The 26,106-nt window shown below is 42.1% G+C and overlaps 1 protein-coding gene and 1 long non-coding RNA gene across 2 annotated transcripts; one reads left to right on the top strand and one right to left on the bottom strand.

Annotated features, from left to right (window-relative positions):
• The first annotated feature begins 5,926 nt into the window (after positions 1 to 5,926).
• Positions 5,927 to 22,416, top strand: LOC124199747 (homeotic protein Sex combs reduced-like). The gene is made up of 3 exons (XM_046595681.1): positions 5,927 to 7,334; positions 21,234 to 21,445; positions 21,519 to 22,416. Exons 1-3 carry the CDS (start codon positions 6,185 to 6,187, stop codon positions 21,765 to 21,767), a joined length of 1,611 nt encoding a protein of 536 aa, XP_046451637.1. The 5' UTR covers positions 5,927 to 6,184; the 3' UTR covers positions 21,768 to 22,416.
• LOC124199748 lies at positions 9,842 to 10,584 on the bottom strand. Its single transcript, XR_006876976.1, has 3 exons — positions 10,494 to 10,584; positions 10,245 to 10,339; positions 9,842 to 10,056 (listed from the first exon to the last, which is right to left on the bottom strand). It is a non-coding gene; the product is annotated as an uncharacterized LOC124199748 (long non-coding RNA).
• Positions 22,417 to 26,106: the final 3,690 nt, after the last annotated feature.

Here is a 26,106-nt window from a genome sequence, read left to right as displayed (position 1 = left end):
AAAGTTGTTGCTGCCGCTTCTTTCGATTCTTATCTGCGCCTAAAATAATATAAATTTTTTCCTTTTTTTTTTCTTTTTATTCGCTCCCGCATATTCGTGCGTGTTTGGTTTTTTTTTTTTTTTAGTTTGTGTAAAAATAAAGGTGGTGGGGGGAAGTACCACACCACCAAATGTGTTGTATATAGATATAGACATCCTCCTCCTCCTCCTCTTAGACCGGAAACCCCGAAAATAATGTTATATAACCCAGCTGGGGTGTGTGTGTGTGTAATATTATAAATAAGTCATTAAACTTGATGATTCTTTCTGGTGGCGGCGGCGCTATATAGGTGTACCGTAGTAGCAGCAGCAGCAGCGTATTATATTGTGTGAGCGCCACCACCTTCAATTTATGTGAAGCTTTTATGGCGGTCCTATTATCTATATAGAAGGCATCATCATCAGCTGTGATGTGCTCCATAAATTGACCAAATATTTTGGCTTTCATTCCTACCCACTTCTATAGTATATATCCTTTTTCTCTCTTATACTCTTATAGACACCATAACCGTGATGACAATGGCAGTGTGTGTGGGTGGATATACTATACAAGCAATCAAGCAATCCCATGATACCGGTCATTTCAAACGTCACGGAGGCGTAGACCCAAAAATCGTTCGGGGAACTTACACACACACACACAGAAAAAGGATTGTTAAAAAAAAACCCAAGACGAAAATTATACAACTGGATGGACAAGGTTGTCAGTGAATAAAAGTTATTAAAAATTTAAAACAAAAATATCAAATGGCAAAATATTCTTATTGGAAGTTGTTTTTTCTTATTTCTTTATCCCAGCTTATTTCAATCGATAGAAATGAGCCAACGTCATGTACATGTTAATACAATTGTTTATGTGTCATCGCTGGGTCGAAGGTCAACTACACAAGCGGCTCAAGGGAAACAGTTATTTGCCACCGATTAATGTATAATACGCGCCGTTCCAGGTAAATCATATGGAGAGAGAGAGAGAAGACGGACCCCTTGAGCTGCTCTCCGGTCGGCGGTTAATGGGGCGAAAACATTAATAAACCCCCCGCCAGAGACAGGCTAATTACTCCTTTTTGTGTCTTTATTTCTTCAAGTGAGTTATGCTCCTCTTCATCTCCCCTGATATGATCCAATCGGTCGGAATGGGTAAAACGATAAGTCCCTCGGCGCTTTCACAACGTACAGCAGTGGCCAGCAGGCCTATAGAAAACGCACACAAGGAGCTGAAACTGTTGTTGTTATTCATCTTTGATCCGTCGCCTTCGACCTTTGTCACAAATACGAAATTGAATCAAAAAGAAAAGAATCTACTAGGAAAGGAGATATCGACACACTTGATCTCTTTTTCTCGATAATGTGTTAAGAGGATTGCCGACTCTCTTGATAAAAATCGTGAACATTCGATTTTCGAAAATCCATTAGAAATTCAACACATGAGCAGCAGCTTATTGCATGTCGTATCCATTCCAAATTGCATTTTAATAGATGACCCCTCACACAGTTCGCACACACATGAATCAGCACAAAACTTTTCAGAAAAAACAAAACAAGATAAAAATGATGTGTGTGTACATGTTTTGAGATTTTAGCCATCACGTTATTGAGCGTTGCCGGATCCCACCACGAGAGATTAAAGTACAAAAAAAAGATTGCTGGGGAAGACAAGGCTCGTACATTCAAAGTTCATTAGATCGATCGAGCCGCGGAACCCAATTATCGATTAGGGGCAGGCGTGAAGACCCGAAAAGATATAATAATCACCTGCTTCTTTTTTTCTCTCTCTAGTCTAGCTACACTTTTTGGGTTTGGTGTGCAGATGACGGTGATATCACCGAGAAAATCAAAACCCCACTTGTTCGTTATTCTTGTGTAGAAAGTTTTCTTTTTGAGATAATAGAGTACATTCATATACCTAGGCTGGCTGTAGAGCTGTCTCATTTTCAAACGTGTGCCAGCAGGGCGATGATGAGCCCTTACACACTAACTATCGTATCGTGGGCGGGGCTCATCTCTCAATCGCAGAATGGATAGGCATGAGCTCCAGTCTATGTCAGCCTACATAGTACATAGAACTCTCCTTATATGTAGAGAAGGGGGGAGATGGAAGAAAAAATTTCAAAAAATAATAATTTTTTTTTTCAAGGAGGGGAAAAGAGATTCGTGTGTGGTCGGCAGACACACACACACGTATAGAATTTTTAAATGGAGTTGTTGTTGTACATATGCAACTTTTGAATCAAAAAAAGTACTGCGGGTTCTTTTCTTTTTCTTTCTTCGTGCGTGTGTGGCCCCGTAATCCGCGCGCGGCATTTCTCTCTCCCACTCCATCGCCGGATGAGATTTTCGTGTTGTAAAAACATCAGATAATCGAAGGTGAACATCACGTCAACGTGCTCACAACACACACACAGCCATTATATAGACACTCTATACAAGCCTCGGCGTCTTATAATACAGCTCGCTTGATATTAGTTGTTGTACGCATTCCTGCCAAAAAAGAAAATGTTTTGTTTCGGGAATGTCTATAATAAAAAAAAATCACACCGTCGCAACAACAACAACAACATAAATCAGAATTATACACCTGCTGATTACATCAGGGGAGAGATGCGCAATAAACCGATTGAATCAAAAAGGGGAAAAACAAAAAAAATCTATTCCGCCCGGTGTCACGAACAGTTTCCCAGGATAGTTTGGTTTTATTTTCTTTTCAAATTTAGCGCGCGCAAAAATCTCAAAAAGAGAGCGAAATGTTCTCACGTTGAGCCTCTTTAAAAAAAAAGTGAATTAGTCACGAAAAAATAGAAGAATTGAAAGTGAGAGAGAGAGGATTTAAAAAAACAAAGTGCGAAAAAGAATAGAAGAAGAACACCCACCCGCATTTCGGGTGTGATAATTTTGCTTTTGGCGCGCTACTTTCCGTCTTATATTCCACCTTTTTTTTCCTCCCCTAAAGTTACTATAGACCGACGACGGCTCTTTTGGTGTGTATGTGTGGGGGAGTTGTAAGGTAAGCGATGCTCGATGACGGTGTGAAAAATGGCGACCAGCAGCGACCAGGTAGACAAGCGGCGGCATATCAATGCGCACCGGGGGATTTTTCGCCCCCTTTCCAACCCACCTTATGGTATAGTAGTAGCTACCCCCTGTATGTACACAAGGTGAGTCAGCTGAGTGTGTTGTTACAATTCTTTTTTCTTTCATTTAAAGGTGGCGCGCAGGACAACACACAATTCTTTTCTGCGCCTTTTGATCTTATTCTCTCGACGTGTTTTTGAATGGCGTGGGAAAACAACGAGAAGGAAATTAGATGGAAAATAAAACAACTAAGGGCCACCCCTCTATGTATGTCCACTATTATCTTCAGACTCTCTTCTTCTTCTTAACTGCTGCCGGGCTGCTGGCGGGTTTTTTTTTTGTCCTTGTTCTCCCTCTTGTCTCGATTTAACAAGGTGACGAACACCAGCAGCACACCTTTTGATACGTTGGATGTATAGTTTATAGTATTAGATTTTATAGATTGATAGTGGATGGCTGGCCAAGGCAAAAAGAGTCGGCTTCTTCTTGTTCTTCTTATGGACTTTAATTGTTCCACACCTGGATGGTCTTTCTCTCGAGATCATCATAAAAATAAAAACTAAAAAAGGACAGAAATTGAAGCTGCTGGATGGATGGATAGTCGATGTCCAAGACGTTCTCACCACCGTGGAGGATCTGTTTTTTTTTTTTTTTTGGGCATCTCATGGCCGGTGACATCGACAAAGTAACTTCTCAACCGTTGCGTCTTTATATTCTCTATGTAAGCTATCTTGTAACCCCCCTGGTTTTCTTAAATTCTCGCGGGGAAAGGAGAGAAATATCAAGCGGTTATTAGACCCGTTTCGGTCAGTTTACTTTTGTTGATATTATACATTTTCCAAAATAAAAAAATGGGGGCTACTCTAGATATATATACACAACAAATCAAAGACTCTTTGGGGGAGATTCACCTGACCGTATCGGATGAGGGGGTTTCGAGAAATCACCAAAAATGGCATCCGTTGTAGTCGTTTTTTATTTTTTCGAAAGTCTGAAATTCTTTTTCTTTTTTTCCCCATCTATTCCTTTCTATTAGTTTCTCACGTCTCCACAAAATTTAGACTGACTACTGGGGTGTGAATGTGTGTGTGTGTGTAACTAGTTTATACACATATTACAATCGTTACGTAATGTCTGCTGGCTACCAGTTTTTTTAAACTTTTTTTTTGTGTTACTTATAAAAATTTAGTTTTTTTTCCGTATTATAAGCGCAGTCGAGCCTGTGCTGATGGTGTTTATAATTTCACCCAATCACGTAGCACGATCTCCTGTGGTCAGAGGCCAGTGGCGGAGCTCATTGTCGGAGTTCTTTCTCTCTATGTGTAGAAAAAAAACACGTCCGGAATGGAAAACCGAAACGCCACGACTCTTATTCTCCCCCCCACCTATCCGAAAGGAAAAAAAACGCATTCATAATGTATGATGGATCAACTAACGTGACTATCAAAACTAACCAACCAATCAACCCAAAACGTATGGAGAAAAAAAAACCATAGGCCAGCGCGCAGCAGCAGCCATCAGCAGTCGATCAAGTCGAATGGCTCAAGGGCCTTTTGCATCTACTTATTATTAGTTTTTGACGATATTATACACACACACATGTATAACCACCGTTGGTTCTTTGGCGGTTGCGCACGGAAGAGAAACTTTTTGACTGTAGACGTACATGTCATTAAAAAAAGCAACAGACAATTTGACGTGCTTTCAAAAATCCTTATTAGGTTATACGATGTGTGTATTATAATCTCTAGTGACGACTCTTTTCTTTTTCTTTTGATTATTATTAGAACAATTCGAAAAAAAAGGATGATTGGCATCCGCCGAGCCGGAACGGAAGCTGCGTAACAATTGTGAATCACAACCAATCACAACCATTTGTAACGCTGGCGGGCGCTGGTCCAGCATCTCTCTTCTATAACATCTTTTATCTACGTTATACTTTTGAAATGGGGAATTGAGTTTTTCTTTTTCCTTGTTAATAATCCAGTTACAGGTTAGGGTTTTCGCTTACACACGCAATCGCACCCGAGTAGTATTGATGATATAGACGATGGCACACACACACGTGCCCCCCTTCTTCGCCGTTAATACACTGGAGGCCATTATAGGCCTTGCAGCTTCATGTTACAGGATCATCAGGAGCAAGTTTCAGCCAGCGACCTCACGCCGCTTTGGGTATATACAGACGGGTATTATAAGTGCCCTATAGTATAACGGTCCTCTAGCTCTTTTGTTTTCTGGTTGTGTAGTAGATTATAGATGACGGCGACGCCTCATATTTTCCCTCTAACTCGTTGAGTCAACACGCGAACCCCCAGCAACACTTGGCTGGTCATTAGAAGAAAAATAAGAAAGAAAACAAAACCCCAAAAAGTTGTGAAAATCTAAACCTTCCCCGGAGAACGACGTTGTTTCCCACATGACAGCTTTAGACTACTATCTCCGAATAAAAACACGTACCGTACACTTTGTTATCCGATTGAATGAAATGGCGCGTTGTCCAACGTGCTAAATGCTAATCAGAAAGGCGAGTTATGCGTATGAGTTGTGATGTCTTGATTTGATTCCTCCGTGACAAGCCTAGTTAGTTCGCTCGCGCGCCACATACGTGTACACGAGTAGTAGCAGCTACAAACACACACACCCCAACGACTAACCCCCTGGCTCCGATTGGGCGCCGCCCACGACCCACCGATTCCAGCCAATCGCTGATCGGTTCCCTCGGAGGGAGGAGTTTACGATTCGATATTAAGCTCCTCCCTTTCTGGTCCCAGCCCACCACCCAAGTGGTAACTCGTCCGGAGAGCGGCCACCGTTCAGTTCCGTTCCGCCTCTCGTGGCCGTCGTTTTACAAAAATTTTTGACAGCCGCGCGCAGCACCAGCCGAAATTCCGGAATTATTATTTTTGTTTTACTTTGATCGTTTCTTTTTTGTTGTTGTGTACTCGGGTTGTTGGTGTTGTTGTCTTCGTTCGTTTCGAGTTGTTCCAACTGATTGACAAGTGTGACGACACACCGATTCCGGACTGCCAAAAAGTGTTTTGTTTTTTGTTTTTGTTTAGTTTGTCCGGTGGACATGAAAAAAATGAGGCCGGCGGATTGTAGCGCGGATGAGTACAGCAGTGACGACGAGATCAGTGTGGGTTGCCCGTCGCCTCGACGGACTGGAGACAGTCGAGTGCTGGCCGACGACGAGGAGATGGAAGAGTCCAAAGAGACTCTGGTACTCACTAGTCAACACATCCGGACGGATGGAGACAATGGCGGAGATGGCGCCAAGAATAGCGCTTCCGGCGGCGGCGGAGTCAGATCCTTTTCTATTCTGGATATTCTCAATCATCGGCCGGCTCAGCCGCCGCAACAACAACAACAACCGCCGCAGCGTTCGATTAAAAGCGAATCGGAATCGTCGGCCGTTTGCTCGGCTGCCAAAATCCGGCGGAAGAGTTCCAACGTTGTGGACAGCACAGCGTCGGTGGGTGTGACCGATCACATCCATCCGTCCGCACAGCAGAACGATGCGGATTCGCCGACGAAAATCATGCGGCCGTGGGATTATCCGCATTTGACCCTTCCGGCTCACTTCCAGGCCGCAGCGGCAGCCGCTGCGGCGGCCGGATTCCTCAATCCCAACCGATGCCTGCCGTTTGCCAATCATCCGGCGACTTCACCTTTCCTTCCGGCTCCGGGACATCATCACCACCACCCGTTCGGCCTGCAGTCGCATCCGGCCGCCGCCGGTCTAGGCTTCCATCCGCACCAGCATCCCAACTTCCATCATCACCTGCACCACCACCACCAGCAGCGGGGCGCTGCCGGATCGTCTTTCGTCGGCGGAATCCTGTCGGTCGGCGGCAGCAGCAGCGGCCACCTCTCGCCGTCCAGTTCCTCGGCCTCGCCGGATTACATCAGCGCCGGAGGATCGAGCGACTGCGAGGCGGACGACGTCTGCTCCACCAGCGGCAACAGCGCCACATCCGGCGGCAGCCCGCTCCTCCAGCAGAGGCAGAAATCTCTCCTCAATTCCGGCTCGCTGGTCGTCAACAACAACAACGGCGGCGGCAGTGCCGGAAGCGTCCGGAAATCTTCGGGAGCCAAAAAATCATCCGAGAAATCCTCGGCGGCCGGAGGCAACACATCCGCCGGAGGCACTCCCCTTGACGCTCTCTTCCAGATGACCTCCAAGACCTTCGACGGTTCCTCCAACAACGGAGCCGATTCATCTGGTAAGCGCGGCATTTCAAACATTTTCAAACTGTTTCCCTATTAGAATAATCTGCATCGATGTGGCAGTGCGTATAGAAATAGCCGCGATTGACAAAGTCGACCTTCCATTCCGGAGGAGAGAAAAAGAAAAAAAAGTGTCGTTTTTATTGTTTTCGGAATTTCGCCAGGGTCTCGCTAATGGCATTCGACCTCGCTAAACGCAATCCGATGACCCACTATGTCCCAAAATGAAAAAAAAACCCAACGGTCCTGGGTTAAAAGGGCTCCAAATGTCTTTGGGGGTCCGTCAAGAGTTTACTGGATGTACTGTACTAGTGAAACAGCTGTTGCATTCTACAGCATGCTCATTAGCATCTACATCCACTAATATATATAAAAGTCTAAGGCAAATGAGAGTCAAATCAGAAATAGTCTCGTCGAACTGGACTTTTCTGCCTGTGGTCTGCTGGGCGAAATCTAAACGGGGCCTCGCTGAAATGGACTTTGATTGATGGCACTCTCATTATTAGCAAATAGCTGTTGTTTCCTACTCCCCAAGTTGGGTCTGTCTGTGTGTGTGTGTGCCTCCGGGAGCTGCTGTTTTCATATGCACATCAATTAGTTGATTTGCGGTTGCCGATTGGCCATTGGCCAATTGAGATTGTCTCATTTGCGTTTTGCCTTGATTGCGGCAGGTGAATTAACTAATCAGGAACGAAAAAGACGGAGAGAATAGAACAAAGTGTGTTACCATTGCAGACGATTAAAACAACTGAAAGAGGGGGGTGATGATGATGAGAATTCTATTAGCCGTTTTTGCAGGTTATTTTTCCGGCTGGAGAGTAGAGAGAGAGAAAATGAGAATCAAGCGTGCGTGTTATATTAACGGAGGAGGGTTCCCTTTTTGGCCCATTTTGTCGCCGAAACACAAAGAGCTCTTCTCTCGGAGCTGGTCTATTTTGTGTGTGTGTTGGGGGGTAAGATAATATCAGAGAAACGGGACTTGTCAAATTCAGGAAGAAAAAAAAGAAGCGGATGAGTTTCTCGCGTGCTCTCCGTCGCCCAGATCTTTTTTTTTTTGAAAAGTTACACAGCGCACTATAGACCTATCGAAAAAGTGTTGCTCGTTCTGTCATTAACTCATCCGCCGACGCCGTGTTTTAGATGTTGAACACATATAGACACACACAAAAAGGAGCGCTGGATTTTTTATTTTTTATTTTTCTAGTCGTCGCTTTTGGTTGTCACATAAGAGCGCGTCAATTATTTGTCGATCGGGATTCCACGGTTGATCAATTTCCTCCCCACTCTCTACACGACAACGACGACGACGGAACTGAATTTTTAGTTTTTCGTGTCCGATATAATGACGTACTTGTATAACGAGCGCCGCCACGGATTAGTCTGCTTAACCGCACGCAACGTCGTGTCGTACATTAGCGGTCATCATCCGAATTTCAATTTTTCAACACAAAAAAGACCAAAAAAAAAAACCGTCCAGGGTCTTGATCTTTTCCCGTTTGACAATTTTTCTTTGGCGGTAAAAATTTGAAAAAATTAATCGGAAATAGAAATGGGAAAAAAAGGATCGATTGACGGATGAAACCGGAGACGAGTATATACCGACCACCATTAGCACGATAGGACTAATCAGGTGCGCTATAGACCGATGCGGGTGATGCAGTACCATATACTTGGAAGATGGCGCTAATTTCAAACAGAGTTTTTGTTTCTTTTTCGGCGGTGGAACAGACGGAATAGAAAGAAAGAAAGAAAAATGGGTCTGGTGGTGTAACCTCCAAATTATAATAATATAATGATGAAAGAGTGCGGCGGGTGTCACGTGATACTCTCTCTAGCTCCGTCTAGTATAGTGGATATATATCGCGCTGATGATGATATCGCTGATCCTTTGCTACATAATAGGACAGGGGGGGATGTGGTTTCCATATCAACTCTCGCTGGCGTTCCCATTATAACGTTCAAGTTGTTATTGTTGCAGAAGAGAAGCGGCGGAAGTGTGGGGTCTCTCTTGTTTTTCTCTCTCCCCCCACCCCATCCGACACCACCACTGTGATTAATAATCGATTACGTTTGCCCAGGTAGCAGCACACCGGCTCTAGCCTATACATAGCGAAAAACAACTGAGGCAACAGGAAGAAAAATTATGTGGAATAGAAATGAATTCAGGAAATCGATTGTTATGTTGCATCCTTTGTTCTTGGCTACCGAAAAAATCGCTCATTCCAGTCATCCATTCTAAAAATGGGGAGAATCTTTTCATGTAAAGAAAATCATCGCCAATTGAATTGAAAAAAATTTCTTTCAAAATAAAAAGGAGAACATATTATTAAACCAAGAGGTGCCGGCAAAACCCTCTTGGCTCATAACTCATCAAACGGCAAGTGAAAACAGTTTCAGTCAACCGCCTAGCCTAGCTCAGGAATAATCCTGCTCCGTACTATCTAACGACTGACAATCAACCAAATAATAAAAAGGATAGAGAAATATTGTCCTACCTTTGTGCCTGGGAAATACGGCCAGACATCCACAAGTGCTCCATCCATTCGCAGAAAGGTTGAATCCACCAGGCGAGATAGGAAAAAGGGCCTCAGACTCATGAATACCCCCACACACACATGGACGTACACGAGGACAGAGGAGAATTAAAGGGGAAGAAGAGATCCGTAACTCGATCAACATCGTTGAATTCTCCAATCAATTAGACGGGATGCTGATTATCTAAATAACAAATGAAAAAATGGGTTACGAAAAAAAAATTGACAGAAACAAGTCAGTCTGAAAAGTTGAAAATGAAGCAGTAGATAAACTGTTAAAATTGTTAATCAACAAGAGAATGCATTTATGCACTGAGTCATGCATCACTCACATATATGTAGTAGGACAACAAAAGTAATGAAAATCATTACCCAGCCGATGATGCTGAGATTGTTGCTGATGACAATTCTATACCAGCACAATCAAAACTGGAACATCTTGTAGTTATGATGACTAAGGCTCTGACCTAAAATTTGCACAAAAGAAATATTGCATGGTGCAAACAAACTGCCATGCATCAACATGGGACTTGCATGGGATAAATGCTAGTCAGGAACTTAACATTTCACAACTTGGAACAGATTTAACTCTTCTATTGAAGCTTCCATAGTTTTATTTACCTTCCAAACAGTTCGGAGTGTGTATTAAACGATTCTATAAAGAAACACGACCAGAATTGACCACATTTTAGCAATTTTATTGTGTTGTGCTGATTTTTCCCTCCACAAAATGGAAAGCAGACGACACTAATTTTCCAATTAGCGATTCTTTTAAGATATCGATTATCGATGGAATTATTTAAAATCATCCCCCTCTAAATTGAAATTCAAACCGCTGAAAAACGAAATATAAGCTGGTTTGATCACAAATTCACAAGCCAAAAGGGGAATCAAATGACGATGTTACGCCACGGTCTATTTTGAGCAGCAGACAGCTGTCAGAGCTCAGCCATTCCATTCGGTAAATTTAAGAAAGAAAAATAGATGTGTGATACATAAAAAAAAAAGAAAAATGAAATGGATAAAAAGGGCTAGGCCTTCCAGCAAATGCAGCCCAAAATGCAGTTGAGAGTGTGGAACGCGAAGAGTTGTCCATGAAAAGATGTTGATGGAGCATGTCGGACACGTCGATTTTCGTTTGCCTTCGTGTGTTACAAGTCGAGAACATTGGGGAAAGACCCAAATGCTCCGTTCCGAACAAACCCCCTCGTCGACATCTCTGAGTGTATTCCAATGGGGACCGGATCGAATCGCAACTAGAAAAACCCGGCCCTTCTTCGTTTCATTCCCTTTGCGGATGGTGTACACATCCCCCCGCCGCCGCCATTGGTACAAAAATGAAGCCATCAAACAAAAAGGCCAAAGAAATATATATCTACTTTGCTCTTTTCGATATTATAACCAGCCGGATCGGACATGAAGTGGCAACTAACTAGCCCCTCTTCTCTCTTTCAATTCAATTGAAATCAACCAAAAAAAGCTCTTGTGTCTATAAAAAGACACACGTACACATTCGACCGAGTTTGATCGACTCGAAATATCTTGGGCGAATCAATTTTCTGATTTTAGAGTTTGAATATTATGTAAAACACGTAGCTAGTCTACGGAACAATGCAACATTTGGAGAAAGTTACATTCAAAAAATCGAATATCTCTCCGGCCTCAAACTATATTTCCTTTTTAATAAAAATTGAGCATTCAAGTCGCCATTCTATTCCGAGTAAAAAGATTTGCAGCGCGTTCATCAAATCATAAAAAGAAAAAAGAAAAAGAAAAAAAAGGGACACACACATTCCAAAAACAGATGCGTGTTGTATAGTGTGTGTGTTGTAATGGGCATACGAATTGAATGGTCAGCTGCTCGACTCCGACTGCACACACATTAGGGTGGTACTTGTTGGTGGCCATTAGTTATGGATCCCATCAGGTGTGATGTTACTAATCGGTGCCCGTTTCTCTCTCTCTTTCCTTCTCCTTCTCCTTTTGAGTGTTTTGTGATGGGCCTCTGGCGTCCCGGCAGAAGCGACAGCAGCGCAACGGGCCCCAACAATAAGAACCTAATGAAGGCGCGCGCGGTTCTCTTATATACATTTCGTCCCATTCAAATGGGGAAAATGAAGTTGGAAAAAAAAAAAAGAAAACCCTCAGCTCAGATCTCTCTCTTAATGATGGGGGCCTGCGTTGTTGGCCCGTCTCGTTAAGCCGGCCCATACAACCTCAACTCGAGAGAAATGGCGCAGAGGGGAAAACTGAAAAATGAAAATGAAAAAGAAAAGAGGAGAGTTAGTTATATATGTCTACGCCGTGTGAAATGTCTATTTATTGTTGTGTGTTGTTGGCTGTTAGTTACAGTAAAAGATATCGCCCCGACTGTATATGTATGTGGGGGGGGGGGGGGGGGGGGGACCCTCGATGACTTAATTCAATCTGCGCGCGCGGAAACTTGCCCCGAGGCTCTATCACGTAACAGATGTCTCTTCCGTTCAGGGTCACATCCGAAAATGGAATTTTGGTATTTCTGGTGACCAAATCAGATAGTTTTTAAAATTTAAATCGTAGACTTTGCTGGGGGGCCAATAAATGCGTCATCTATTTAACTTGCGACTTTTTTCTTTTTCCTTTTGAAAGATACTACCAGCTCAAAAGAATAGGAAAAGAAATAGAACCGCAGCGGGGGTGGGCCGGGTTACCGCCAAAAGAAGGAGAAACTCTCTCAGTTGTTTCTTTTCCTTTTCTTCTTCTTCTTCTTCTTTACCTTGACAGGTAATCAGCGCCTTCAGGTGTTGATGATGAAAAAGAGAAAGAATCTAAGAAGAAGAAGAGGGGAAGAAAATGAGTCAAAGAATAGCACAAGATTATTCTCTCATGGCTTTTTGAGCATGTATAAATATATAAATGTCTTCATTAGGGATGTTTCCTTTTTTTCAAAAATCCCGCCGTGTGTAGTATAAGAGTGTGGGGGAATCATTATTCAATCTTTTTCTAGATTTTTTCCGACTTGGCGTCGACGCGAGAGCATTAGCATAAGATATTTTTTCTCCGGCGTTAGACACATGTACACGTAATACCGGCACTCTATTTTTTTTCTTTCCCTCCGTGAGCGCACAAGGACCGCCATTCATCACGTTCAATTAAATGGATTTTGAATGGGCCGCCCTTTTTACTTTAAAGTTCTTTTGAGAAAAATACAAAAAGTCTTTGACTTATTCTTTCCACAAGGGTTATGTGTGTACTAACGATCAACACCTGGCCGGCAGGTATATAGTAGTACTTCATCAACTTTTCTATAGGCAGTTCAAAAATAAATGCTGATAGGCCCAGTGAATCTTGCGCTTCTTAATTATATTATAAAGACAACGCTGGAAATGTCGTGAAAATGAAACAAATGTGAAATAAATAAATTCACACTTGTTTTGTTGTCGTCGATTTCCCTGTTGCGTGTGTGTTTTGTTTTCGAAATGTTTTCTGTTATTCGAAGAGAGAGAGAGAGAGCTTACAGCTCGTCTATTTACAAGAGGCCAAGTCACTCGTCAGTTTAGATAAAATTCCGGGGCTCGTGTCTGTTATGGATAAGGAAAAAAAGAAAGAAAGAAAAAGAAAAAAAAGGCCCATCCCCAAACTTATTTTTCTTTTTCTTATTTTCTTTTGAAATTACAAGGAAAAATAATCTATATAGTAGCTACTGGGTTTCTGTTTTGGGTTTGGTGGTGATGGTGGTGTGCCCCTGTCTGTGTTTGTCTGCGTGTTTCTCCTCACTCTTCTTTCATGTTGAGTAACACTGACAACGTGACATCTGCACAACGTGTGCGGGTTTCGGTCCTCCTCCTCCTCCTACATATAGCCCATCTTCTCTCCGGGTCCGGTTTGTGTCTTAACGGACAAATTCCGTCTCTCAACTCTCTTACATCTAGTTCTCTCTCTCTCTCTTCTACTTTAATTTCAAACCACACATAACAAAAACCAACCATAGACACACACACAGACAACACCAAGACAATCCGGCCTTGTCATCACCTCCCCCGCCGAGTTCCTTTTTTCTTTTTCTTTTTGGGCCGGAAGAAGAAGAAGAAGAAGAAAGTCCCGATGACGTATGTGTTTGTAGGTGGAGTTTTGACTGGTGTGTGCAGTCTAAGAAAAAGGGAGGTTAGGTTTAGAGAAGAAGAAGAAGGATCTTTTTGGAAAAGGTTAGAAAAATACCTACCGCAGCCATTGTTGATGACCGAAAGTGAGAAAAGAGATGGCGGCCTTCTCTCTCTCTTTCTCTTATAACACCAAACTCAAATGAGCGCCGAGAGACAACAACACCGGCAGCAGCAGCCGGCCGGCCACAGTGCGCCCATCAGAAGAAGAAGATAAAAGAAGAGATGGCCAAGGTGAGAGGAATCTAACATAATGGAGGCGGGGATCGAGGTGGCAACAAGAGGAGGAGGGTGTAGTGTATAGGGTTGACGGATGGGTGGTCAAAAAGAAGCCGCCTCTCTCTTTCTCCTGCTGGATGTGTGTAGCAGTACCGGTGAGACTCACCACCGACCGCAATAGCCTATCAGATAAAAGGCCGGCCCTTATAGAGCTAGAGCTAGCTAGATAGAGCTGGATAGACTCTCCTTTTTTTCTTTCGTTGTATGTATATCATTTGACTAGACTCTTTTTATTATTGCCCGTTGTTTTTGTTTTCGTTTGGGGGGAGATTATATAAATTTTTTTTATGCCCAGTCACGATGCGCAACCGGTAGCCCCCCTCTTCTTCTTCTTCTTCCCATTCTTTTCTTCTGCGTTTCCTTTTCTACTCGATTACATTAACGAAAATGTTTTATTATTTTCGCCCACACCAATCCGACCCAGCCACTTTGATATTTTTCACTCGGGGTGGTCCCCCCCTGGGTTTGTCTGAATCAAAATGAGCGACTCGACTCTCATTAACGAATTTTTGACACAACAAAAAAAGACTTTGGATGAAATGCTGGCGGATGACTTGAGAGAAAGAGAAGAGACCCCGACTCTATTTACTACACAATCCGTCAAAAAGACACAAGTTGTTCATCCCTTGATTGTTTCCTGTTTCCCTTTTGATTTTCTCTCTCGGCTCCATCCGAAACGAATCAATGAACATTGAGAAAAAAAAGAACTTTGAACGTCAACCTGTTTTTTCTCCTCTTCTCCGCATTATATTCCGTCTTCCGGTGTGAAACAAGAGTCGAAAAAGAACAAAAACCCTCGAGAATTTCTTTCATTTTCCCGTCGAAAAAAATGTCGTGAATTCACCAACTCGACAAAAACATAAAATAGTAAATTCGGTAATTGAATCGTCGATTCATCCAAGTGTCTAATAGAAAAAGAAAAAAGATCCATCCAGTTAAACAGCGGTGAACTAGAGGATCTAACCGAATGAAAAATCGCCCGTTCCACCACGTCACGGCGGGACCGCCGACAGAGCGGCCACTTTATTACCATTATAGAATTATGTACACGTAGTATACGTAGATACACACATATACGCAATATGTTACGTGTAGAGGAGATTAAGTGTGTAGAGAGAGAGGGGGGTTGGAAAAAAAAGGTATTTGAATCAATCAAATACGGAGGCGCATCCGCACATGGATCTAGTACGAAAAACAGCTGATTGCCCTCCCCCCCCTTCTATCCTTCCCCCTTCCTCCTTTATTTTTGAGTGAAAACATAATACGTATAAACCCTCTTACAAGTTGAAATTGATGTTCTAGTCGGAGAGAGCTGTGTGGATGACTTGATTCGGCTGAGGGTAGAAAAGCGCAGGTGTTGCGGAGCCGGGCCCAGCATGGGGTGAGAATCTCCCCCCACTCGTTTTCCACCTCATTTATCACTTCTCCAATTCCGTAATGTCTTCATCATGGCCCAGCAAAGTGATCAGCTCAGCCAGCCAGCAGCAGCAAACTGCTCAATTTTGATTCCGACTGAACAAAAACTCGTTCGTGCCCAACAGACACAGAAATGACGCCATCTGTCGTGGGCGTGATTTTTGATGAAACATTTTTCTCCTCAACTCCCCCGCGCTCTTCAAAACTTGTTTTTCCCCCCTTTTTTCTCATTTTTCGTTTGAAATGTGACGTCATTTAACAAAAGTAAAAATCGCCGTTCCGGCTGTCATTTGTTCGCATTAGACACACGAAACGATTTCTGAGCTGGTGACTGTTGTGCGTGCCATATACTACAGGCGTGAATCTTTTCGGTTATTATCAATCTTCTTTTTATTAGAAAAAAAAAGAGCAGCCCTGGAAAAGTATATAGGTCCGATTGTGTCCAATATCTGTACAGTTTAGCTGGAATTCTCTTTTTTTCTGGATGTTGATTTATTTCTTTTTTTTAAACCCCCAGAAAAAAAGTTATTTTTTCAAATCTTCAATTACAAGACGGGTTAGGAAGATGAGAGAGGGTTCAAACGGGTTGTTTTTCAACAGCTGGTAAATATCGTGGGAGGTCGAAACCCTTTTTTTACCCCAACAGAGTCCGGTCAAGAAACTCTTTTTAATGTCCGTCAACACCTACGGACTTTTGCGACTGTTTTCGCTTTGGCCTAGCTCTCTCTCTCTCTCTCTCGCCACAAACGACTCACTTTGAGCTGCTGAGCTGGCCTCATCCGGAGCGACGTATATATACTGGCTACTCTTCTCGAGCTGTTATATATATATATATTGAAAGTGTCGACAAACTAAGCGATTCGTCCGGAAGGGACCCATCAGCTTCTTCCCCCGTCTCCGACAAAGTTTGAAAAAGAAAAGGGAAGAAAATCTATTCCGAGAAGTGAAAAATCAAAATATTAAATTTAAAAAGAAAAATCATGTTTTCTTTGATAATGACCTGGCAGCAGCTCGTTATTGCGCTGGAGAGCAACGGGTCCGGCCCCCTTCCGCGCTGGATTAAAAATAAAAATAGTAGAGAAAAACCCCTTCAGGGTGTCTACTAGGCTTATTCTTTTGTGTTCACTAGCGACTAGAGCAGAGCAGAGGTTCTCGCAGGTGTTAGGGCCGACACGGAAAAGAATGAAAATCTTCTCCCTCATTTACGGATGACTAAGATTCTATGCAACAATATGTACAGTGCAACCGGAGGCCGACGACGACGACGGCCGATGATGAAAATCCGCGCCGTCTCGTTAGCTCGTCGGACATTTTTCCCGGTCGGTCGACAAATTCGTCATCGTTTTCTCAATTGAGTTGGTTCGTTTTTTTTGTATTTCATTTGATAAATCAAAAAGCCCTGAGGACGCAGAAATCAAAGAATAACGTCGTTTGGGAAATGACTCAATGGCGGAGGCGCATTCGATCATCCAATTCGATTGAAAAGGCAGGAAGAAAAAAGATGACGGCCCGCAGGTAGCGCATCAGTAGCGAGAGAAAAAGAAAGAATAGGTAGGGAAATCTAAATGTAATAGCAGCTAGAATCTCTACATTGTTTTGGGTGGTCCAAAAGGGCAACAAGTCTCTCCCACCCCTCACCACCACCACCCGTTTTGTATCAGTGGAAAGAATCTCCAAAGTGATGAGAAAAGAAAAAAAAAAAGAATCATTCGGAATGATTATTACCTCAACCTTGACGCTCGGCGGCCATTTCTAATGAATCAGCGCGGCCATGATGATGAGGCTGCTCGGGTCCCTTGTCAAAATTTCTCGCACCTGCTGGCGTTGATTGGAATCAAGACCGAGGCCTACTTTGTGTGTAAAAATGTGTATTAGCTATAGCTAGAGACTGTGTCTTGTATGTATTACAGAGAGAGAGAGAGATATGTACCTGGATGATGATGAAAGCCGACGCGATTGGACCGTCATCATCCGTCATCTGCTCCATCACATCTGATCCATCATCATCAAAGTGGAACAATTGCCGCATTTTCCATTCCGCAGCAGGTTATTCTCTCCCATTATCTCTCCATCCAGCAGACATATAGGCTTCCTTCCTTCCATCTCCATCTCGATTGGCGGATTGAACTAGTTTTAAAATTTGTTATTTTATTTGTAATTTTTCGGTTTCACGTTTTTTTTTTGGGACGATTTCTCCGATTCAATTATGGCGCGGGCCTCAATCAATCGTGTCCCGGAAAAATTGTCTTTAAATGACGCGCGGGGAAAAACATTTGAAAGGCTGGCGGCAATTTTGATCGATTTAAAAAAATAAAAATCAGGAGAGAGAGAGAGCTTTTAAATATTACATGCGATTAATCACCATTTAGAAATACGTATACACAATAGGGAAATAATCACAAATTGGTGATCTGTCTCCGCGTCGTTCGGATGCAAATGATTTTTTTCCCCCAATCTTTTTCTATATATATATTTTTTTTTAAAAATATTTTTGGGGTTGTTGTTGTTGTAATTTCTTTCCGGGCGAAATGAAATGAGGAACGCAACGACCTTTTATTTCATTTTGATTGTTGTTGTGTATATGCCGCCGATAATTAGCCTCGGCCGCCGCCGCCGCCGCACCGCGCGCGGTATCCAGCCAACACACATCCTGCACGATCCATCATCATCAACACCTCTCGGCTTCAGCGGCGGCGGCGGCGGCGGCGGCATGGGAATAATAAATGACATTCAAAACCGTTTCTCTTATTTTTCTTCCCTTTTCGAAGGTTTTTCTTCATTCTTTCTTTCTTTTATATTCTCTATCCGCGTTCGGATATTATCTAAATATTCCTACATCCAATTCTATTCATAGTTTCACATCCGCCAATCGGAAAACAACAAAAAACGAACGAAAGTATCTAAACGCTCGGGAATTTTTGGTTGTCACCTCACGCCCGAAAAAAATAAAATAAAATTCCCTGGGAAATCAGTCCTCCCCTCCTCTTTTCTAGATTGATATAATTCAGTTTTATGTATTATATAAATACAGCAATTGTCAAACAGCTTTTTTTTTTATATCAAGAGGAAATCAAAACTGTTTTGTGGGTTCTGTGAAGTTGTGTGTATGTGTGTTTCTTCTTACCATTTTTATAGACCCAGCCAACGTCGTACCTATTAAAGGCATGCGGAAGGTTCACAGCAGCACACACACACAGGGGCGGGCCCCTTTTTTACTATATTATATATTGTGCTGCTGGTGAGAAGCTCATATTTTCCCCCTCCCGTTTTATTGATATCACACTTTATATAATGATAGATAGATAGAGATAGAGATAGAGAGATGCTTTCATTGAGTCGTTGTTTTTAAGTGTTCTGGGAAAGCGGCGGCGGTTGGCTTTCCAGCGGCGTAGAGAAAAGGAACTTGATTCGACAGAGAGGCGGTCGGACGGGTTGAATGAGCATAAAGGAGGAGGGGAATATTATATATAATGTATAAAAAAAAAAGAGCCGAAAATGTTTTATTTTTTATTTTTGTTTCAAACAACCTGGGCCGCCCGTTTCCGCCGTTCACAAATAAAAAACCGCGGACCACTTATTGTGTTACCAGCGGTTGTATAGTAGCAGCAGCAGCAAGCAGCCCTTGTATTACTACTGCTAGACTATATACACTCGAAACTATAGACACACAAAACAACATAAACGTGACTCTATTCAACAATCAAAAAAGTGCCGCTCGCTTGTTTTATGTATCGAAATTGTTTTTGAAAAGAAAAAGTGAAAACCGTCGTCTATTTCGGTTGGACTTTGTGTGTGTGTGTGTTATTACCATTATTATTATTACGTATATAGACAGCCAATGGCTTTATTATTGGTACAATTCACTCGCATTTTATTGTCGCATTTCTTTAGAGCCGTTGCTGGAATTTCGACGGCTTAGATTTCTACGTGTGAGGGCTTGTATAGATATTGGAATGGAATTTTTTGATCCTGTCACGGAATTTGGTTTCCCGGGTGTCTCGAAATGTTTTAGCGTCGAGATGTCAACTATTTCTTCCTGTCCCCGTGTGGGAGGAGCTTATTAACACTGGGCCGTCACATATTTTTCTAACCGTTTCATTTTCTCTCCCACCTGAAACAACCCCGCCAACAATTCAAAACTCCAACGAACAAGAGTATTTTAAAGGAGCTGCTCAGTAATTAGTCACTTTCAGTTTGTCTTGATGATTCGAAACAAAACGATTTCTAGGAGCTAGAGGAAATATGAAGTCGTCCGTGTTTGTTTCCAAAATAGTTTCATTCGACGCTCTTGGCTTCCAATGTCCGCCCACAGACAAACAACACAGGCGATGTACACAGAAGAGCATCATGCCATTTGTCAATGTTGCGGGGCCCCTTCGACCTTCTGTTCAGTGTTCAACTGTGTCATTTGTCTCTTTTTCAAAGAAAATAAAAATAAAAGCCAAAAGAAAAATCGCCATCATCTACTAGACACAGACACACTCGGGACGAAATGTTTCAGTCCATCAACTCCAGCTAATATCCAGTCTAGTTGCAGTGTCCCTCATGTAGTATAATACTCTGAGCTGCTGTGACGTCATAGAGTATATATCGTCGAAAGCTGTGGGCCTCCCCCATAGTTGCCCACCGAGTGATAAATGGTGTCTCAAAGTGTTTGGAGAGAAAAGGGCAACAGACAAAAAAAGATGGAGATCCAATTGAAGGTGTGACCCAACTAATAGCCCGAGTGGAGTGTCTTGGCTGTGTGTATATGTGTGTGTGTTGCTAGTGTGTATAAATATCGACAAGAAGACCTCCCTCTCAGCTCTCTCCCTCCAGTCAAAAGTTGAACGGAGCGGACGTTTACTTAATGGTTTGTTGATGGCCAACAGAAGCAACTGGTCCAGTAACGACGTCAATGACAAGCGACTACTTTGCGCCTAGCAGGGAACCATCACCAAGGCGATGGCCAACTTCCTTCCTCCATCTCTGCTCGACTCTGACCTTATTCAACTGGTGAAAATCGTTCCTAAGGGAAATGAAAAGAAAAAGCTTTTTTTTCTGATTTTTTCCAAAATGAATAGCGCAGGGAACTTTTAACCCCGTGAGTCTTTTTTCCTTCCCCCCCCCCAACGTGTTCCGTCTATATGTAACACGAAGCGCCCTCTCGAACTTATCACCAGGGGTCAGATGTTGTGTCTCTTCTCGTCAATTGACACTTTGAAACACTCCCCGGTCTCTTTTTTTTCCTTTTATTATTTTTTAAACTGTGAGGAAATGTTTTTTGGGAAAATAAAATATATATTTTCTGGGGGGCTTGAAATATTTCCATTCGACACGCCAACTGTTTTGTATATATGCATAATAAGTCGATGGATATCCTTATGTGGCCCCTCCCTTTAAAAAGATTCAAATTCAATTGGATTTGGCTAGATACTGCTCTCATGTCGAATGTAATTTACGTCATCTATTCCAGGCGATTAAACATTTTTTTTTGGGAAATGAAAAACTAATTCGAATTGATTTTATTTAATTTTTTGGAAAACAGGAAGTCAAAATGGGAGCGGTCACGGCGGAGGAGGAGGAGGAGGCGGAGGCGGCGGAGGGGGAGGTAGCGGCGGAGGGGGTGCGCTCTTCAGTCCCCGACAACAAGCCAAAAAGAAGCGCAAGTCCAGGACGGCCTTCACCAATCACCAGATCTTTGAGCTGGAAAAGAGGTTTCTCTATCAGAAGTACCTGTCACCTGCCGACCGCGATGAGGTAATTTAATTAGATACGCAAATTGTTATTCAATAGAAAAAGAAATTAAAAAAATGGAACTATTATCGCGCAGATCGCCCTGACACTGGGACTGACCAACGCCCAGGTGATCACCTGGTTCCAGAATCGACGCGCCAAACTCAAACGAGACATGGAGGAACTGAAAAAGGACGTCGAGTCGGCCAAGATTTTGGGCAGTCACCACCACCACCATCATCACCAACACCATCACAAGGCCTTCATCGGTGCCCACATGGATCTGAACATGTTGCAGAAAAAGGCCGACGAATACAATCAAGCCATCGCCGCCGCCAGCGATTGAATGTAATCAATTGTATTACACTATACCGCCAATTCGAAAATCTTATATTAAAAAAAACACAAATTTAAAACAAAACAAAAAAAGACAAAAAATACCGTGTGTAGTTTGCTTTCAAACATATCTCGTTCCTCCCACTACTTTTCAACTCTTCTAAACTATTTTCTACCAAAATTTTACGACAAAATTTACTACAAAAAAAAAGAAATTGACAAAAAAAAAACCGACAAATATTTTATTAATTATTATCATTTCAGGTGAAAAGAATAACCATTGGTATTTTGTATGTTTTTTTTGCGTGCGTGATTGTGTGTGATTGTATTTTGTTCTGTGCGAACGCGTGTTGTTGTGTCATCATCAAAATCGACGATTTTTCTTTTTTTGTTTGATTTGTTAGAACTTTTTGTGCCCGACGACGATTTTCCTTTTTTGATTTGTTGTACATTTTCAGCTCCTCCACGAAAAAATAATTTCGAGATAGAAAAAAATTCACTTTGTTCTTTGTAATTTGTCTTTTTCTAAAAAGTTTCCCCAAAAAGTTTTTCAATTCGCCCGCTGTCCTCCCTACTCTGATTTCTAAATAGCGAAAAGAAAAAGAAACAAAAACAAAATAAGGACAGACAATATATAAATTAACATCTATCGTGCTGATGTCGCAAAAATTTCCTTTTGTTTTGATATTTTCGTGAAAAGAGAAGGAAGAAACTGATCAAGTCGAAGTCGAGTGATTTGCTGCCGACGCCGACATCACATATCTCATCATAGCCGTATTATATGCGGGAAAGGGTCGGGTGGGAGGGGAGGTATCAGTTCGGGGAGCCAATTACGCACACACAACAACAGCAGCCAGTCAGTTGTTGTTCGGGTATGAAAATATACACCGACGGCCAAAACCCAAAAAAAAAAAAAAAAAAAAAAAAATTAGAAATTACAATTCATTGCTTGATTATGCGTGCATAGTTTTTATTTTTTCTTGTTCTCAGATTATCCCGCTCTTTGATAAATTCCCGCTAGTTCGAGATTCAAAATACCCGCCTCCAGATTCAAACGAAAAAAAAGGAGAATTCGTGAGTTGTATAAACAACATTTTCATTATATCTCAATTAGCAGCTACTATTTATTATTTCCGTTGTTTGGCTGGCGTGATGGCTCAATCGATTCGATCGATCAACTATCGGAAATTAACTCGACCGAATTGGCGAACTTTTAAATTTCCCGCCGCCGGCCTCAAATTAAAAAATCAAATAAATTTGAAAATCTTGAACTAGGTAACACAAAAAAAAATGGGGGACTGAAAAAAAAGAGGGAAATTAACTCGTTACGAAGCGTCTACCATATTTATTTACATGTATATATCCCGTGTATAGATCTACAAAAAAAAAAAAAAATGGGAGCTGCCCACTTAGCCGACATAAATCAGCGGTTGCAAGCGGCGCACAACAGCAGTCGCCCGAATCCAATTATATCTTCACGGCATCCCTTTTTTTATTTTATTTTATTTTATTTTTTTATATTCTCTCTCTCTTTCTCTTTACACGTCTCTATCACACTCAACGCCCAAGAGCCACATGCATTCTTCTTATTATTATTACATGCTAGATATACTGTACACTTGATTATATAAGACGTGATGGCCGCCAACTAATCCAGACACATCTTGACCATAGCTCTTCGTGGAGATGTTATCAGGTTGATATGAGAAATGTATATAGACACCGGCTTTGTGTATACACACACACACAACAACATATCAGCTCGTTATTATTTACCAGAGATTTTGATTGACGATGATTATACACATCGTTTTTCAGATGTATACGATACGCCGGGAAAATGGCGCCGTTATACTTGAGTGTTTTGAAATCAATATTTATGGGTCGATCAAATTAAAACCACAGAAAAATAAGTGCCTCGCATTATTCCGGAATGGATATTAGTCATCCGCATTTTTTGGGGTCATCCGCAAAAAGGTAAAAAAAAATGTTTCGATATTAACCGAAAATGGGGCAAACATTCAAGAAAATGAGTCTATTATGGCTACACACCATATAGACACACGGACGAATCAGCAATCGTATCGCCTATAACTGGCCAGTTCACCGAAAAGAAAATATAAATACAAAGCCGCACATATCTTCTATAATAATAAGCGTGCGCCCAGGTGTCTGTTCTAAAAGGAGCGGATTGGGGGGTGGTGGTGGTGGCGCTCACACATCTTTCTAGACCCATCGATCAAAGCGATGATGAATGAGCTCTCAATTATCACCGAGTGTGAATAGTGTATAATATCTTTCTTTTCTTTTCTTTTCTTATCTTCCTTCTTCTTCTACTTCTTCTTCTTTTTACCTTTAAGATGTATTATTCTTTTTTCCAACTGGCCTCCGGGTCTAGCTTGTGTGTTGTGTGTAATGATGGCGCGGCGGTTTCCATTGCTCTTTTCTCTAGCTTGATTCTCTCCTCCTCCCACCGAGCATACACACACACACATACAGACACACATAAAGGGACACCGCTTTGTAATTAGACTGTCGGCTTCATCTTTTCTATCTCTCTATCTCCTTTATTCTTTTTTCTTTACTCCGAGTTGCTTCTCTCCGAATGTATATACGGAATCAACTAGCCGCCGGTGCATGTTATAAAGGGCAAAAGCCAAAAAGGAGGGGGGTGATGGTGGGTGGGTGTCTAAAGGTTCTCCCCTCTCAAAACAAATTTCGTTTTTTCTTTCTTTGCCTTTTCACCTGATGGAAAAACATATTGGAGGTAGACAAATGCTCATCACACTCTCCTTATGGACGATGCCGAGCAATGAAAAATCAAAGGAGAATTGGAACCGGTGGAGAGATGCGGTAGCTGTGGGGCTTGCAACGCCATTAGAACCTTGTTACTAAGCTTGAAAAGCTTCCGTCGTCCATATCTACGCAGCACACACACAGAGAGAGAGATATATACAGAGCCCCACTTATATCTGTCTAACTCTCCCAGTTCAAACTCTCCACTTATGTGCGCATTTGAGAAAAAAAAAGGCGCAGAGCTTATTTATTTATACCCAGGCAGCAGCAGCAGCAGCAGCGAAATGGTTGAGCAAATGGGCTGCAATGTTTTCGGCTGCTCGAGAGTTCAGCAGGCGATATCGCGTGACAATATGAAACCGACGATGATTTATTGTCATCAAAATTTGTTTTTTCTTTCTTATAAATGAAGAAAATTTCTTTTTAACTTTTCGGACATGGGGGGCTGTCGCTGGGAGAGACTGGGGATATCTAACGCTCTTATTACACATCGTTACGAAAGTAGACAACATCTTCATCTTATTATTAGAGACACAAAAAGGTCTGGAAAAGGAATATAAGGTGGGAATAACACAAGAGAGGAGAGACGCTGTTAGTATAAGGATTTAAAAAAAAAGACTTGGGGGAAATGTGTACTATACACATATAAAGGCTATATCAAGTGTGTGGATGGAATAAGAGACGAGAGGGATGAAAAAGAGCGACAAAAGGACGTGCGATAATTATGAATGAAAGAGCTCGAGGGGCCTGTCAGGTGTTGAGAGAGCTGATAGATGGCGGCCGGCCCCGCCAATGTTGGGCTCTTTTATACTTTTAAATGCCTGTTGGATTCTATATGTAGTATACTAGTAGGATAGCATTTAATACACACACACAGAGCACCGCAGCAGACATGGAGCCGCTCTCTTGTTGTTTTTTGTTTTTTCCTTCTCCTCCATTTGAAATTGTATCACAGTGTTGTAATTTTTTTGTTCTTTTCTATAATGGACACACCGCTGGGTCCTATCCACGGGCCTCTTAAATTCATTCCCGTCTAGTAGTAGTACAGTGTATCTAGTCGACTCCGTGTAGTATGTAATTCAATCCGATTCGTATGCTTTAGATGTGGATTAGCGAGTTAGAAATTGTATAACGCGCTACACGTATAACGTAAAAACCTTTGGGCTGCGAATCAATCAGAATTGAGCGATGTGCCAGACCGTATATCATTACGTGATTTCTTTTTGTATGAACAAAGAATATTAGAATACGCAGACTAGTGCCAGGAGGTGGAAGATGAAGTGACACACGCGTGAATCCTTATATAGTAAGTAGTCTCGACCCCCCAAAAAAATTTGAAACAAGAATATCTACCAAAAAAAAGTTCTTGTCGGGAAAATCTCGTTGGCAATAATTAATTCACGCGATAAAAGTGAAATCGCGCGAAAGTTGTTGGCTGTGTGTCTGTCCCGAATCGACTGTGTAAATAATAATTCAGGCCAATCTTGTATATAACTCTTAAACAGCAGCAAAACTAAACTTATAATAAGACATACTGGAATTGACCTGGTGAT

Source organism: Daphnia pulex, chromosome 8 (genome assembly GCF_021134715.1).
Source record: "Daphnia pulex isolate KAP4 chromosome 8, ASM2113471v1".
In the NCBI taxonomy this organism is placed as follows: Eukaryota; Metazoa; Arthropoda; class Branchiopoda; order Diplostraca; family Daphniidae; genus Daphnia; species Daphnia pulex.
Note: the sequence above shows the minus strand (reverse complement) of the source record. Positions and strands in the feature narration are given on the sequence as shown.

Bases quoted from the DNA above. Each gene is read 5' to 3' on its own strand.
- LOC124199747 (XM_046595681.1), top strand. From the start codon at position 6,185: ATGAAAAAAATGAGGCCGGCGGATTGTAGCGCGGATGAGTACAGCAGT. The intron at 7,335-21,233 runs GTAAGCGCGGCA...TTTGGAAAACAG, and splicing joins CAACGGAGCCGATTCATCTG to GAAGTCAAAATGGGAGCGGT. The intron at 21,446-21,518 runs GTAATTTAATTA...ATTATCGCGCAG, and splicing joins CACCTGCCGACCGCGATGAG to ATCGCCCTGACACTGGGACT.